General features: G+C 34.0%; 1 protein-coding gene across 1 annotated transcript in view; it reads right to left on the reverse strand.

Annotated features, from left to right (window-relative positions):
• The window catches only part of Syp (synaptotagmin binding cytoplasmic RNA interacting protein), a 128,718-nt gene that overhangs the window by 55,977 nt on the left and 53,886 nt on the right, over window positions 1–18,855 (reverse strand). The window contains exons 6-9 of the mRNA XM_071582918.1: window positions 2,603–2,738; window positions 1,633–1,838; window positions 1,353–1,502; window positions 1,122–1,267 (exon numbers count right to left, since the gene is read on the reverse strand). Of these exons, the coding sequence (XP_071439019.1) occupies window positions 1,122–1,267; window positions 1,353–1,502; window positions 1,633–1,838; window positions 2,603–2,738 (638 nt within the window). The remainder of the gene's footprint in view (window positions 1–1,121; window positions 1,268–1,352; window positions 1,503–1,632; window positions 1,839–2,602; window positions 2,739–18,855) is intronic.

The following is an 18,855-nucleotide window of genomic DNA, read 5'->3' on the forward strand; positions in this document are numbered from 1 at the left end:
AGTGGTACAATAACAAAATGAGCAGAGCAAAGTGACTTCTTACATGTCTATTACTTAACCCTACCAACCACAATTTTCCACATAAAGATTGATTTGAGTGAGGATAAAGATCACCCAGTATTAAGCCCAACAGTGTGTGAAGTACACAACATTGCAGTAACAAGGCCAGTCTTTTCCCTGAGCCACCTACAATTTCCCAGTATGCTTGGGTGAAGCTGTGTGATGCCAATGGCATCCTAAGGAAACTCTGACATTCAGTCAGTAGCTTAATACTTCACCCACTGGACTACCATATCCCATGTGTAACTCATGTTTACAGTGAAGTTAGTGGCATTGCAAAAATTACAGAAAATTTTACAAATTAGTAAAGGAGTTAGAAATTTAATGGAATTTACAAATTGCATAGCTATCATTTTCTTGAATATATTGGGCTCAGCTGCTCATTAAATGTTGATTGGAAACATACAAAATGTAACATTGGACAAAATCTGGAGAACAAAATGTTCTTTTTTCCTTGTTACCGAATCATTTAATCATTCGTACCTCCTTGAATAAGCATGGGTGTAAAAAATAAAGTTTAATTGTGCATATTTGGTGTAAACCTGGTAAATAAGAATAAAGTTGTGTTTAAATCTATTATGGGATGTATGAAGAGTTCAGAAGAAATCTCAAAAATTTAAACACCAAACTTTTAGAGCATATTTGACACTTCTATGTAAGGGCGCAATAGAAACTTTTATTGCATAGACAATTTTCTAGTATTTTTCATTTCCTTTAACTGTATTTTTTCATAAACAAATTTTTATTTATTTTTATTTTTTCACTTAAAAATTTTCATTGACTCTAGTAACTGCTAACACACAAAAACTTCAAAGGTTCATGGAATATAATTTTTAAAAGTTAAATGCCACCACCACAACTGGTTACTTAAACACATGGACTGGCTTGAAGAGTTAATGAAATTGTAGTTCATACATTTTACACATGTTACTAGCCTCAACCAGGTCAACCAACACAAATTCAGGTTATATTCATTGTATAGGAAAATAATCATAAGGTACATTAACAAGAAATGCATCACAGCAAAAATCAGTAGAATATTGGCCAAATTGAATACACACCCTCCCCTCTGTACTAATATCTGCATCATCCGCCTCTCCCTTGCTCTTAACATTTCTTCCTTCTTCTTTTTGTCGGATGGTGGTTTTGCTAAAGATACTTCAATATTTGCCCCACCCATTTCTTGGCCATTGAGCTCCTCCATTGCCTGGAATTGTGTGAAGGACTCATAAGGACGATGTGACATAGACATGTGAGTGTCACCTAATACTTAAAGATGAGACACAACTTACCTTTAAAGCATTCATTCTATCTTCAAAGTGAATAAAAGCATAGTCCTTAATTTTTTTAACTCTTTCAACATTCCCATAAGCCTCAAATGAATCTTTTAAACTCTCTTCCGTACAATGTACAGTCAAATTTCTAACATACAAAACCTTAACCTGCAAGAGGAATTGTGTAAAAAAGCAATTAAAATGACTACCTATCCATAACTTCATGTCATTATTATTACCAACAATGTCAGTGTAATACAAAACTCTCGACTTAATCGTCACAACTGGTAATAAATACCTTAGACATAGTTTCCTCATCAGGCTCTTCCTGAGGGTCAGCCCAATCAACAATAATATCACAGCCCCACACTTTAATCCTTCCTGTACCTAACCGTCGTTTAGCCAATGATGCTGCTTTGTGAGATTCATACTCCAAGAAGCAAAAACCTCTATTTTTTTTCTTATCATCAGGTGAGCTATAGATGATGACCTCAGTAAGCCCAGCTGTAGGAGAAGACACTAAACATTAACACAAATAAAAACCACAAAAATAAATATTTAGGGGTGAGTGTGTTGTTTGATCTCCTTTTCCTATGACTGCTATTAAGGGTTTAATTTTAACACGAATCTTAAGCAGGCAGACAAACCAGTGCAAAATTGAGATTTCCTAATGGGCTTTATGTAAAATTTCAATGGGTGCACTTATTTTAATCCATTTTAAATTACTTAAATGAAGAATTGAACCAATTTGTGTAATTGGAAATATTAGAGTCCCTGATTCCAGCCAATTCAAAAGAGATAGAAATTAATAAATCCAATATTGATTGAACAACGTACCTTTTATAATTTCATCCAATCGAAAGGGGTATCATAACTTACGTGCATGTTTGGAAAACTCTTCTAACAACTCATCCCGATCTCGATTCTTTGGTATATTTCCCACAAATAAGCGGTGATTGTTATACGAAATGGTTACACCAATTTTTTTTCCTTTTCGAATTTCATAGTCATTCAGCTGTAAACAATGCGAAAAGTAAAGATAGCCAAATTAAGTGTCTGCAAAGCGGCTGACACTTCCTGTTTGACGGGGGCTCTTAGGGTGGATGACATTGAATGTGCTTGTTTGAATTGGAATTTGAAGTTAATTCAGATATGCCTCCATATTTGAGACTGATCTTACATTACACATCAACTCACCCACCCTAATCTGGTCCTGACGAACTCTAGGCTAAGTTACGTTTATCAGGGAGTTCTTTTTTTACCTTTACCTGTTAGTTTACCGAATTCTTCCGTAATCTCCTCTTTGCCTTTAGACTTTGGAATGTTGCCCACAAAAAGACGGAGATTTGGAACACTGATGTTAACTTTCAGTGTCTTGCCTTGTTTGATTTCATAATTATCAAGCTGTGAAATGGAAGAGAAAATAAAACCCGAGAGTTGTGAAAGAAGCATGAACAATAGAATAAAAATTTAGGAAAGATAAATTTTGATTCCAATTTCAGAAACGTGACAGACATAATAATCTTTGAAGCAGAAGCGCATATTTTACTGGAAAATATGAATCCATCAATGTTCTTTACGAAATATTATCTTCTACTAATGAAAATAAAAACAAAATTTCACACAAACTCAATTGTGCTTAACAGCAACTTAATGGTGCCATCACTAATTCAACATCATTTTGCAGCAGAAATAATGTCAAACAAATTCAGAAAATCAAAATCGTAAATTGTTTCAAAAATTAATGTCTGTCATAATTTTGACAAACAATTTAATAATGAAGCCAGTTTTTTGCAACAGAGCATGACAAGTTTGGATACCCATAGAAGTAACACCCCAATATCCCAAATTTTGCCAACAACCAGAATCTCCGATGTCCTAAAACCGACATAGAAAAAAAGACCAGAATTGTGTCAAGCCCCAATTTTGCCCAATGAGCAAAGAGAAGACCTGGAAGCAGGCTTGTCGACCATTTAAGGGGATTTTGTTCTAGAACTATGCTAAAACAATGGAATTATGATATACCGTATTTACCCCATACCAAGGATTTCTCATTCTGTGAAAAATCCTGAAAAGGTAATAGTTAAAAAAATATTATCAAATATCATGAATAAATCCATGGATGCATAAATATCATTTTGATACTAATCCATGGATGCATAAATAAAATATATCATTTCAATAATAATCAATTGGCATCAAGAAACCATATAGTGTCATAGATAAAAATGTAATACATATGCGTGAAATATGACCAAGATTCAAATTTACAAAATTAACAAATACACCAATGTAGTCCAACACAACCATATGTGCTGAATCCAATTAGACACACTTCTGAACTAGGTGATTTATTCTATAAATATACATAGGAAACAGAAACCAGATAAGTGCAGAAATGGGCATATGAAAATATCATTTCCAAGAAAAGAACTGTGATTATTATGTTCATGTAATCCTGAGAAAGTATAGCTTTATTGTGAAAGGGAAAGATTTTAAGGGAAATAATAACAAAATTCTCCAATATACCGACACAATTGACTCATATGCTAAAGCCACATTACATATAACTTTGAATTACTCAGGATTTTTTGGGTACTCAATATTCAACCTGAAATTAGCTATGATTATTTTCACTTTCTGTACCAAATTTCTCAAAAAATCATTAAATTCAGTTCATAACAGGAGTTAGGCATTACAGGGATAATGACTAAGAATGAGAATTGCTATGGTTTAAGAGGAGCATGCTCATATTCATATGTATTCCCCAACTGGTGATGGTTGAACATAAAATGGGAGTGCTTCACCATACTACTTTAGAAATAGACAAATTCATTGGATTCAGATAATTGCTAAAGAAGAAATGTGTACGTGGATTTGAATAGGCCATGCACTTTCACGAAAGGGCCTGTTAACTTCAATAACTAAATAACTGCCCCAGGAAATCTAAATTGATTTCTATAAATTGCCTGCGATGCTAACATATTATTACTGAAAATATTAACATATAGTTCATTTAGAAATTTAATTGGAATATTAGCTAATAAAATTAAACAGGATGAGATAATTTTGAATGGATAACATTTTAGTGAAATTAAATGTCTATTATCCAAGGCACCAAACCACATCCTAATAAAAAATAATGTATGCTCCAGCAGCACCATAACCCTCAGCCTAAAATTGAAAACTTTCAATTTTACAAGCAAAAACTGAAGTTTATTTTCATATTATTATATTTCATTGCAGTGATTTTTCAAGCTCATTAGTATTTCTGCCTAAATTTCCTCACAACTAAAGTTAAAAAATTCTGCATAAATCCTTTAGTTATAAAATTTCTCAATCTTTGAAGTGACTTTCAATATCAGGCACCACAAGGTGGCTGAATTTTTGCAATGTCAATATCACACTTATATTAAACTTTCTTTCTCCTGGTTTAGTCATTTTGAAAACTAATTATTTAAATTGCAATAGATAAGCTACTTTTTTATTTTGTTAAAAAAATCAAAGTCTGAATATATTTAATGGGAAACATCTTAATGTGGAATGAGAAAACATTTTTCCATTTATAGTCAATTCAACAATTCTCCGTTTTTAAGGTAATATCTAACACTGAGATAAATCATAACCGAAAATTAACACTTGTCTCCTAAGTCTTTTAGATCTTAAAACATACTTTTTACTATGAAGAGATTAATAAAAAAACGAAATAAATCTCAAATAACAATTGGGATAACCTAAATTTAATTACTATAAAATCAAAATGCACAAATGGGGAGCTTCCCAACCAATTGATAAAATTTTCATAATTTTCATTATCCCTCTAATACGGACAATAAACAAAAAACTCTGAAAGTCTTTTACTTGTTCTACCATTACTAAAAATGCCTATTTGTTTCCCTATGATAAACCATCAATAATTTTTGGACCAATAACATCAATTATATTAAGTTCTGTTTCAGATCTATAATGCACATGTGTTTCCCATATTACTCAGCTGTTTCAAACTAAAAATTTATATATCATGTCCTCATTAAAAGTCTATGATTAAGGAATTTGCTGAAAATCAAATATTTAGCTTTTTTCCGACCTACACTCAAAAAAAAATATTGAACTTAGCTCATTTTAAATTCTCCTCTTAAAATCTTTACTTACTGAAACAAAATATAAATTGAATGCATTTCGTTGAATAGTAGCATTCATCTTACTGGAGTATTGCATGCTTCTTTATAAATATGATTTCCTCATTTGCACACTACTCAGAACTTTGCTTAAGTAATTATTGCATCTTCCAACATTGTGCAAACAAGCCACACCAAATTTACTCTAAATAAAACCATTATTCCAGCTGAGTCAAAAAAGTTGGCATACATTCACAAATTCAATTTAAATGTATTTTACAATATAAAGGAGAAAGCTTAGGTTCTTTGCTACTTGTTAAAAATAACATGTCTAATGCATGCAGAAAAACTAAGCTAAATGCAGGAATGGCCAAAGAAAAGGCAGAGAGCAATGGCAATGTTTTAGTCACAAATTAAGGAAATAATTAAAATAAAGCAAAGTAGAGCCACTAAAACAATGTTGTAGCAGAAACGGATTTAAGAAACTGCATTCCATCTAAGTTGACAAGTTCTCTACCTCGGATACCATACACTACAACCATAAATAATGTACACTCATTCACTGTGACAATAACTTTTATACAGTAAATTCTAAAAATGGATGGTGTAAAAGTGTAGTGGAAAGGAAAATTCATGAATTTCCCTAACTTACACTGGAGAAATTGACTTCACGCAATAAAAATTAGGTATGAACAATAACTTTATTCAGCTTTACTACCAAAAAGTGTTTTCAAAATGGTATTAGAACATTATTCCAGGTAGTTACAAATTATAATTCTCACTATTATATGGCTCTGTACAGTTTAATTACAATTAAAGTCAAAAGGATAAAACTTGGGAACATCCACGCCAGTTTAGAGGCCTAAAAAATCTAAGACTGTCTCACCAATACAAAAAATATAGGGTGAATAGATGAGACTGTATTGGGTTTGAGAAAGATTGAAGAGATGAAAAATAAATTTAGGAGTCTCTCTGGAAGACCAGTAAAAATCCTTCTAAGCACATATTAGTTGAAATTTCATTCCCAACCACCAGTGTCTGATATTTCCAGTTTAAATATGTACTTTTAAATTTGCTTTTACAAATACATGTCCTAATTATCGAACATTATATTTATTATGGATTATGTGCAATAATAATGATGTATACAACTAGGCCATTTCCAACAGGTGTACTACAACTGATTAGTGGTACACAAACTGCAAACAATACTTACCATTCTCAGGCAATCTAAGTACCAATTAAGACATTAATTCAATCAAATTGTACGGCTAGAGATTTTCTTTAAAAATACTCTTACAATTGTAAGAAATCTAACTTCCCCACCATTCCCATAGGTTAGAATCAGAGCAAAAGTTTTCTGATGAAACAAAACAAAATGAACACCAAAATTGATATCAAAATGCATGGTAAAGTTATATTCTTCAAAATACAACCAAATCTTAGAGTTAGCAACATTTTACAAGGAAATGTCTAAGTTCTGAAATAATAAAAGGATAAAGTCAAAGGCTAAATTGCATCAGAACACCTGGGTTTTAATTAAATCAAGATTTAAGTAGCTGAGGTTATTTTGTGAAAATCAAGGAAAAATATTGAAAAATCACTAAAATAATACAATTTATTCGTAATATATTTTAAATATGTGCAAGGAAATCCAATTATTTAAACTGTGCCTTTTAATATTGGAAACATGATGAAAATAAACTGATAATTATGAGTTTTCTAATAAGTGTTTGATATAAAATAGACAATTTTACCAGATAACGTGAATTACTGAACAAGTATTTTTCATCTCATCAGCTTAACTCCATTGTTCCCAAGATGCCAGGGGCCTTACGTTTTGATAGCCAAAATAGCAGAGATAATGAAAGGTTTAAGGTACCTAGAGAATCAAGATGCTTTCCAGAAGGATATTCTACTTTGGGCTCTCCTAATAAAAAAATGAATAGAAGGGCATACCTTCATAGGTATTCTTCCCTAAAGACCTCCCTCACTTCACACTAGCTATTTTTCTGCACCAATTTCATTTATGTTAACATTTCTGTTACTGGGAGATGCTTGGTGACTCTTTGCCAAGCATTAAGGTGTTGGTGAAACAGCGCTACATATTCAATCATTTTGTGAAAGAGTATGACTGCTCCATTAGTAATTAACTCTATGGTATCTATAAGTTGTGCTCCATGGTATATACAAACGAAATTTGAAAATTAATTATTTTCGACTGAAGTGAGTAAAATGGAGTGGCGGACTTGTTTTGAAATCAGCAATAAATAAATTGAAGCATGCACCTAGAGAGAAATACAATCATGGTAAATTGACAGAAACAGCATTAAAACTTCAGCAAAAAACATGATTGCCTAACCCTTTCAGTAAGCTCAGCATAAGACTATCAACGAGATAAAAAATTATTTTATGAACAAATATTAAGCATCATAAATATACTGTTTATACATGGTGACCCTATAATCAGGGAATGGTATAGATAGTACATGGGAGGTAATTGTGATCCAACAAAAGCAATTTTTCCTTGAAAATGTCCTCAGTCACTGCAGTCCTGAGTACTGAATGAAAAAAGTTGAAAGTTTCAAAACAAAGCTATGGTTGTTCATGGGCGAAAACAATGGATAGGTTTCCAAAACTATTTAAAGGACTATGAATCCTACCATGCAATTTGAATACCTTGTATCATATGTGGTGTCACATACAGATTCATTTCCCTTTTCCATAGCATTGTGGATATTTCACTCAAGCACAGAAAAATATTCCATGGTTTCAGCATTATCATCATATTCAACAGGATCCAAAATATATGTGACGTCACCTTAAAAGGTGTGATCATCTTCACCATGTGCAGTACTAGGCACATAAAATCCACTTGGTAGCATTTGTTTAGCCAAGAAAGCCTCAGTAACTGAATACTATGGCAGTAAAAGTAAAAAGTATTTTTTAAGAAAAAGTCACCATCAGGAATACCTACAAGCTAAACATACAAACAATACCCCCAAGCTCAGATGTTTCTCCTTCCAGTTTCTATTATCTATAATCTTTGGTTTTGCTCAATGGTGTATCTGAATGAATGCATGCAATATGTTAAGAACTTATTTTTGAAGGAAGACATCAGAAGAATTTGCATTCTAAAAATAATGAATTTTCAATTAATAGAATGCCATCATCTCTCGGAACTGAGATCACAGCCTCTCAATCATGAAACTTTAATTAAACATCTCACATTTCATGGTGATTGCAGCAAATGGACCTCTTTTGGATTCATTTGCAACTGGCAGATGGGTATTTTCAAATTCTAGTGGACCAAAAGGGATACTAACACTAGACTTAGAGAAAGCTTTACCATTATAAAATTAATAATGCCTCTTTAAGAGTTTTACATGTTACAAAAATGCTGTTTTATGCAATGCAGCACTTGGGCTGTTCAGTAATTCATTACAATATTTTATTAAAACTTTCTCAGTTAAATAAAAATTTATGTTTAAAATTTCCATGCAGTTTGTGCTTCATTGATTTCAAAAATTCCATTAAGGTAACAAAATGGCGTTTCTCCCTTCTAAGTTTCTTTGTTTGTATTCATGAGACAAAGGCGATTAAGATGTATTAAAGGAAATAAGGCACTCAGATCCTTCAGGCCTAGTACTTTTTCACAATCAATCTAAGAGGGCGGCAATCCTGACAATATTTTAAGATTTACACAGAGTGGGATAAGTGATAAAGTGAAAAGTGATAAATTGCCAATATTTAGGCATTTACTAAACTAGAGATCTTGAGCGGGGAGTCCAAGTAGATAATGTGACTTGGAAGGTATTTGAAGTACTTCATTGGGTAATGAGAAATTTAAAAGGAGGTATTGTTGCCACAAATGAAAAAGCACATAAGATACTGGTTAGCCCTATCCTAGAATAATGTATACAAAAAAAGAGAGAAAAAGTTCAAAGAAAGGCAGCAAGTAATGGACTCTGAAGGCACAAAAAAAGATAGCGGCACAGAAATATTGGATGTACTGAAATGGGAGTTTGAAAAATAGAAGGAGGAGTTATGCACAATGTATAGGAATGTCAAAAATGACGAAGCATGGGAAGATTCATGGAAAGAGATAGAAATACCAAATTTTAAGGGAAAAATATGACCATAGTTTTAAAATATAAATCAGAACGCAAAAAACACACAAGAAAAACTCTTTTCTAAATAGAACTATTGTTGAATGGTGCCAGCTGCCTTGAGGTTTGTTTGAGCCCTTTCCATCCAATTTTAGGAATTTTAAGAACAAGTGTAAAGCAAGCCACTGGGTGATAAACTTCATTGATCAGTGATTATTATACTAATATCCTTATTAAAATATTGTTTGCATGTGATGTGCTAGACATGAGAAGTTGTACTGCAAAAGTGAATGATGTTAACCGTGCATAATTTTGAAAGGCATATTAAATTGAGGAGTGCGTGGTTATGAACGGAGTGCAGGCAATGGATGGAGCATTGTAGGTAATGTGTGAACCTAGTCCTTGTGTGATGGTAAAGGTGCACTTGGTAATCTTAAAGTGTCATTGTATATAAAAGTGTTTTGTCTCATATTTGTTCTTCTCGTGTATGTATGTACATGCATTGTAAGAGTGACCGTTGACCAGACGACTGTTGCCACCAGGAAAATTGTCTAATTGCAATGAGGTTCATATAATAATAATAATTTTGTCTTTCCCCATCAATTACTGGAACTCCACAGCTTCTACCAAGAATGGGATGAGTTTAAGGGGTGACAATACCCATGTCTACAGTAAAATATTCTACCCTTACTCCATACTTATTGAATGACATCTCATCTCCACAACATCTTGCAGGTTAACAGTACTACAGGTACTCATTGCATTGCACATAATTTACATAATTGTATGATAGTAAGGAATTGCATATTTGTTCATAACATGACTGTTTACAATGTGACAGTGAAATTTAGGACTGAAATATAACAAAGAGTTAAGTTTTTGAACTTACTACCTTGATCAAAAAGTTCCCGGAATAACCACCGTGTGGCGCTCCCATCGTTCCGATTTGAGTTCTGTTTTTTTTGTTAAATTGGTACATCTGTTGTTGATATTCCCTTTAAATCTTAGTGTCATAACTTGACATTTGCAAAAGTTACGTAGCCAAGAGTACATCTATCTCTGTGTGTGTTGGCGATTTTTTACAATTGCAGAAATGGATTTAAATTTGCAACAACGAACTTGTATTAAATTTTGCGTAAAAAACGGATTTAGTGGCGCACGGACGTCGGAAATGTTGGAAAAGTGTTTCGGCAACGATTCTCTAAAAAAAACGGTCGTTTACCAGTGGCACGAGCGGTTCAGAAGTGGTCGTGAGTCAATCGAAGATGATGAACGCAGTGGCAGACCATCGACATCGAAAGTCGGTGAAAAAATTGATAAAGTAAAAGAAATGTTGGTCAATAACCGCAAATTAACCATCAGAGAAATAGCGGAGGACTTGAACATTGCCTATGGATCCGCCCAAGACATTGTGGTTAATGATTTGGGTTTCCGTCGTGTAGCAGCAAATCTGGTGCCAAAAGACCTCAATTTCATGCAAAAAAGAGACCGTGTTGACGTCGCAAAAGACATGATTTGCGAGGCTGAATCCGATCCCACATTCATCAAAAGGATCATTACTGGAGACGAGACGTGGGTTTATGAGTACGACACGCAATCCAGACATCAGGCAAGTGAATGGCGTTCACCAAATGAGCCGAGACCAAAAAAACCACGTCGTTTTCAGTCAAAAAAGAAGGCATTGCTGACGGTTTTCATGGATTACAACGGTGTAGTGCATCATGAATTTTTGCCAGAAGGCCAGACAGTAAACAAAGAGTATTATTTGGGCGTTATGAGACGTTTGCGTGAAGCAATTCGCCGAAAGAGACCAGAAATGTGGGCAGAAAACTCATGGATTTTGCACCATGATAACGCACCGTCGCACAGTGCTATCATTATTCGTAATTTTTTGACGAAAAATGCAACAAATACCATCCAACAGCCACCCAATTCACCTGATTTGGCTCCCTGTGACTTCTTTCTGTTCAATCGAGTTAAAAAACCATTACGGGGAACGCGTTTTAGCAGCCGAGAGGAAGTAATGGAAAAATCGCAGGAAGCACTGATGGACATACCGAAAACCAAATATAAAAAATGTTTCGAGGATTGGATCAAGCGCTGGCATAAGTGTGTTGCAGTCGATGGGGATTACTTTGAAGGGGACAATATAGATTTAGATGAACAAACTTGTATTTTTAATTTTCTGAATAAATTCCGGGAAATTTTTGATCAAGGTAGTATAACTAGCCCATAAGAATGCTTAGAAATTGAATTTCATATTTTAAATGAAGTAAGACATAGCCATAACCTAGGATTGGATAACAAATAGCCCAATTAGATAATATAATTCAAATGTTAAATGCACAATCAAAAAATCAATTTGCAGCCAATTTCGTATTTCATTTGGGCTGAGCTTTATCTGTCTCATTTGAATTTTCAATGCAGAGCAGGCGAGCAGATTTTACATTGAGTACACCACACATAATAATCTTGCAATACACCATTCTCACATTCATTCTGAAAATTTTAGGATATTGGCATCCAATTGCCATCATATTATTTCAAACTATAATCAAACTCACTTCCCAATGAAAACATTTGAGTAAATGGTCAAATTTCTTCCACCACAAAAATTATGATTATGATGGACCTCTCAGCTTCAATAAGCAAATGCTTTATAATGGCTATCTTTGGAATATGATCAAATAATGGTGCAATAGCAGCTTAAAAGTAATCTGGCTATTAATCTGAAGGTTTTCATGTGAGTTTGCTCTTTCTTTAATTTATCATATTGGATTCAATCTCATATGGTTATTCTCAAGCAGCGTGGAAGTGCAGGCTGGGCCTTTCATACACTGGCATTTAACTGAATTACAGCAAGCACTTACTTCCTACTTGTAACGCAGGCCTGACAAGTGTCCCTCATGGTATTCAATATATTGTAATGTTATCGCAATTTCATACTTAACTTACCCTTCCCACATTTCTTAGTTGAACTTTTACGGGGAAGGTTAGATTAACTTTTTCAAAAATGCTCTGGCCCTGATTAGAGTATTAACCCAAAAACTAGTCTCTTGATTTACAATTTATTTCATATCTCTACAAAAGCCACCAAGGGAAGTATAACAGTCATGCCATCTACAAAAATTCAGATTTAGAACCCCTATGAAGACTTAACTTGACATAAGAAAAGCTCATGAAATATATTATTGTAACAGAGGTGTGATTGTAATAACAACATTGATACAAACAAAACCACAAATCCTCACAAAGAACATAGTTTGCATGAGGGAAAGAGACCATGTGATTAATAACCTTAATTGTCAGTAGTGAAAGCATGGAATGCAAATTTTCCTTAATGCTAGGGGTTTTTAATCAGTTGAAGAGAGTTAATGCCATTTACAAACAATTGATATGTTTAGATTAAGAAGCACACTTTTTGGAAATGAGAAACTAGAAAATACACATGAGTACAGAAGAGGAAAAGGGCATTAGGGGACACAATCAATTACATAAAGCGACAACTTCAAACAAATTTGTTAGGAAAAGAAGACAGGAGGAAAGAAATAAAAGTGCCACAATAAATACTAAGTGACAACTACGTAGAAGGACAAATATAGGATAACCCTATCTTCAGACTGAATGACTGGCATTGTGGTTTACTGATTGATGAAGCAGGTGTTAATGATGATGCATTCATTTAATTACTTCGCCTAACACAGCTATGCTACAAGTCACTAATTTGGATACACTGGTAACAGCTACTTATTTTGACATTAGAGTACTTGTTTTTAAGCTCTCTTTTTCCTAAACAATAAGTCACAATGTCCCTGTGGTACAAAACTTCAACAAAAACTTCGCTCACAAAGATGAATTTACAAAATTTGATGACCTGCTTAATCACTTCATTCCATTAAAACCTAATCATTAAAACCTTCAAGAATGCTTTTTGGGTCCATCATTGAATTTCAGGTTAGTTGAGGGATGAATGTGTTTTTCAAAGTGAAATCTTGTACAAGAGGTTTGGCAATAACATTCCATTGATAATATTATAAGGAAGTGTACTTATGATTCTTAGCACCATACTTCTAAAAGTTGCTAGGGTATGGGCTTCATGCACTTTTCTTTTACAATAATAGGTCCATAACCAGAAAACCTATAGTCCTAGAGAAGTGGCACAGAAACTAGTAGATAGGAAAATTCTTGTGTCTTAGAATTTAATAACCAATGAGTTTGGTGGATAGCACCATTCATAGGAAAATGAAAATTGATCGGATGATCTCTATGACATCCATAAATTGACCAACCTCAATCCTCAATAGATTCATGTTGGAAGCTCCTACATGGGTAATATAAGAGAAAAATGATAAACAAAAAACCATGGGATGTGGAAGGAAAGGATGCGAGAGAGGAAAGGTAAGGAGATAGAACCAATATTTTTGCTCAAGAGTATGAGTTAAATAAAGCTGTAACATTGAACGCAGACACACTACATAATGCTCTCCTGTGACAACTCAGGAGAAATAAAACAAAAGGATCCTTCCCATTGGCGTATCAGTTGACAGATATTGCTAGGTCAATCCATGGCATGCCATACAAACAAAATAAACTTTCTAGCTCTGTAATACAAATAATATATTGAGAAACAGCAAATTGAGTAAAAATAAATTTATAATTCTTAAATGCTCATTGCAATTGAAGAACAACATAATATTCAGAGATTCATGTTGGTGTGACAACTTGTCCACTAATTTTCAACTATTTTTGTTCACACAGGAATTTGCTGAGCAAGGATATCATAACTATTCCATCTCACTCACTGCATCCCCCCCAACCCTTCACCTCTATCATACCATTATATCTCTCATTCAACATGAGAAACCTTTTCCTGGGGACTTAGTTCAATTATTGTCCTAGTTCAGCAGGAAATTATCACTTTTATTTTCCTGTACATTAATTATTCGAGACAAATATATTATATTTTTAAGTGGAAAAGTACAGTATACATGCCATATGACTTCTTTACCACATGTTCTATTATTTTTCCTTATTTATGAATCATCATTATGTGTTTTCATTATTTGGGGGCTTTTCTTATTTGAATGTATAGTTGGCCATTATGGCTATTCTTTCATCTAGCTATTTTTGCCTTTAAATTCACAGTCCTATTATTTATTATATTGCATGGCTGCTTTTACTATTATCCTTGCCTCTTAAGTGTTCATGCATCCTCAAGTAGCGGGCGAAATACCTTTCGAATGCCATATCTGGGCCAATAAAATCTGGGAATTTGGTTGCATAAAACCTATAAATTTCAGTGGATATTACATTCCATCTTCCATAGTAGCATAGTTATTGATGCATCAGCCCTGCCAAGAGCATGCATGGTGCATGGTTCAATTCCTGGTCAATGAGACTTTTTACTGCTTGGAATCCGCATCCATCCACCTTTCCCAATAATCTAGTGTTTGCCCTTCATGTATCCCTTTTCCTTTTATCTATGTCAGTATTAATAAGTGTGTACAGCTCAACATTTTGGCATTGAATAATGAGCCAGTACCACATGGTTTTTTGAGTATGGAGGGGATAACGGCCTTATTGGTCTAAACTAAAAATGGCACTAAAAATGGGATGGTTTTTGAAGCTGTCATTTTAGAAAAAACTTTTTGAACATAATAATGGATATGTAAGTATACAGAAGGTTTGTTATCAAGTATTCAAAAATAAATATGCAATTTCTCCTCTTAAAACGTTTGTGTGTATATTGTCCGAATGCAATTGGTCATCCATTCCACCAGCATTAGAAGCTCATTTTAATATGTTGCAAAACACCAGTAGTATAAATATTTGGGAAACTAAACACAATCTAAGTTTTAAAAAAGATATTTTTTAAAAATCTATCATGCAATACCCATGAATCTATATATTTTGTACCTACATCTTTCACTTTTTAACTAAAATAATTATAAATATTGTACATAAAACTTAACAATAGCAATAAGCTTCTCACTAGCTCTATTTGAAACTTCTAATTAAAAGTCAATTCCTTTCCTTTGAAGGTGATTAAGCTTTTGATTACCTACTATTGCACTAAAAAAGAAACAATGATATGAACTTAACTAATACTTGTGCAGAAGGTGAGATAATCACCAAGACCCACATGAAACCTAAACATTGAGACAAGGTAAACTAGGGATAATTTTATGTGAAAACCTAGGTGAACTCCAATTGTCTGCTAAAGTGATATCAACTCAAACATTGCCACATTTATTTTCCCATTATTATTACCTTGGAGAACATGACTCCAAAGCAGTGATTCCCTATCACTCCATTAGCAGTGAAGTGTAATCACCAGCATGATACTATAGCTAGTTTGCTATATTGAAATACTTAAGGAATGCCAAGTTCACTCCTGAGCCGAAAGATGAGAGGTAGACTTTGAGATCTTTGTTGCAAAAGTAAACCCCTCTCCCTTTACAGCAAAAATTATGTACTTCTGCTGTTTCAAAAGAAGATTAAAAAATGTAAGAAGAATCAATACAATCAACATCTGCTCATTTAATAATATCCCTAAAACTGTGGAATGTTATTAAAAAACAAACAAAAAATCCAGGCAAGCAACATCCACAATTAAGTTCAGGGACATTCCAGTTTCAAAGTCTGTAGGCATTGCAAATTACTTCAATAGTATTAAATAACACCAATTTGATCACAATTGTAGTTACCTACATTCAGTATGATAAATACACCTGCCTCAATATTTCTCTTACCATGAGACTCATAAATTTTGGAAAATAACATACACTCCTTAGCCAATATATGGTCTGTTGGTAATGATGAGTGCCTGCCCATAATCATCAAGCTTCAATGCTATTTCTACTCTTGTTAGACATTTTTTATCTATCACTTTGCAAGTTTCATTTTACCAAAAATCTGAAAACTTCATCAACATATTCTCTGTGCATAATAACGGATAATGCAGGGTACCCAATAATTATACACCATTAGCATTACTTTCTGTTTTCTGAAATTACTTCAATAATGAAATCACGAATTAATTATTCTACCTTAACTTACTCCATTCTTCACAGCATGCCTTCACTAGGTGGAAGTCAACCATAACTTCCTTCTTACAAATGTAATAATTTTTATTTATTTATGTATCATGCAGGCCACCGCTAGGGTGTGTGGCAGGGGGTGAATATGCATGACTAATTTTTACCTGACTAGGACCCTATCACAGTCGGAAAATGTTATTATGATCCCTTATCATTCTTGGAAAAAAGACATCAAATCTGTTCTACACCTAATTTCTTTAATTTTATTGACATGATCTCTCCTACCATAGCACAATGGGGGTTATAATACATTTTCAACATCACTGCTAAAGAGATAATGCCCTTCCAATTTATGCTGGAGCTTCAACCTGTAATTTAACCTTTACTCCGTGATTGATACCCAGCTTAGCTGCTCTAACTACTTGGATACAGAACTAAGTTTATCATAACAACGTTTTACAAATCTAGCCCGTCTAAGCTGCATGCAATCCTATGCGGCAATTAATTTAACTTTGTGAGGATCCCATATAATTGCTGCATATTGGGGTCTATCTGGCCAGAATGAGATAATCGGTTAGAGCAAACCGCACAATCTTTATGTTTTTTGTTAGGGTGAGGTGTGATTATATGGAGTTTTCCATCTAAACATTGCTCTATGTCTGTAGATGGTTATCTAACCCTGAAAGTTTGTGTTTGTGTCAGAATTCTCCAAAAAGATCAAGTACTAGTTTCCTAACAAAATTTCACATGCGAGATCGGTTTTTCATTTTTTCTTTGTTGGCATTCTTTATACAATATAAATGAATTTACAACACTGATCTCAAGCCTCCAGAAAAACCATTTACGCCACCATTTTAGAGTTTTCCTCATGAAACAGTACGTGTTTGTGTAATGATCCGCTATATCAACTCCCCCCATAAACTTGGTATAGTTTGTCACGACCTTGGGTTGGAAAACTATTTCATTCCCACCACCACGAACTCTCCTTTTCACGGACTCAGTCTCTGCAGTGTCCCACGTACTGAGCATTGTGACTATCCTCTTGTCTTTCCATGCAAGGAGCATTACATTTTCATCCCTGTAAGCCACTGTCTCTCCTTTCTTTAGCTTTGGATGTTTGATCACAGGTGGATTATCTTTCCTATTGGGCATTATTGTCCCTGTCAAGTGTGTTTTTTCCTTTAGCAATTCCCTTGCAAGAGTGACACTAGTGTAATACCTGTCAGTGAAGAAATGATAGCCTTGAGAACCAGATACTGAGTTCTTCAACCTTTCATGCAGTTCTAAAACTATTCTGCTCGTAAAAGGGAGATCAGGTCTCACCAATGTTTCAGTTGTTATTCCACCATAATAAGGGAAAAATGAATGTATGTAAACACATTTGGAATCTGAGAGGACATATAGACGAACACTCCATTTTGTTGGCTTTTTAAGAATATACGTGATGAAGTGTATCTTTCCCTTGAAACCAACAACAGCCTCATCAACAGAGATCTCCCTTTCAGGGCAGACTCTTTCACTAAATTTCATTTCAAGGTACGACAAGAAGTAGTTTACCTTCTCGGTTCTTGTTCTCAAATCTTTACTTGACTTCTGATCATTTTTCAAGTGTCACATCCAAAACATTTGCAAGAACCTTTCTCTTTTGAAAACAGCTCAAAAAAATGGTATATGAGACTCAAAATCCGTGGACCAATAACTCTGTAAGTTAGGGTGATTCAATACATCTATATTTAGTATTATGCCAAGAAAAGCCATCATTTCCGCAATCGTCACATCTTTCCAATTATTCCAAGTGAATCGCCCCGATAGTTCTTTCTGGCTAATTTAATGCCTAGCATACTCGTTAGTTTCTTCCGTTATATTTTGTATCAATGTGTCTGTAAAAAACCACTGAAAAAACTCTATTGGTGTGGCACATCCAGAAGAAACTTGAGGTCCAACACATAACTGACCAGTGTAGAAGGGGATTCTGCTAGGCTCATGGTCATTCACAGATACAGCATTCCACTTTTCTTTTTCTGGTTTTCCACTATAAACACTACTTTCACTGGGCCTTATGCCCGAATGCACAATGCTCTCACGTATAATTCCATCACTATCACTTGAATAAACAATTGTGCATCTTTGTTTTGTCGGTATAAATTCAACATCACTGTCACTGTCAGTACATTCACCCTGATCTTTGGACGTTTTCCTTTCAATAGTTACACTTGGACCAGCGACTGGTTCAACATCTCCAAACGCATTCTAA

The sequence above is a fragment of the Hetaerina americana genome, unplaced genomic scaffold (genome assembly GCF_022747635.1).
Source record: "Hetaerina americana unplaced genomic scaffold, ioHetAmer1.1.p SCAF_12, whole genome shotgun sequence".
In the NCBI taxonomy this organism is placed as follows: Eukaryota; Metazoa; Arthropoda; class Insecta; order Odonata; family Calopterygidae; genus Hetaerina; species Hetaerina americana.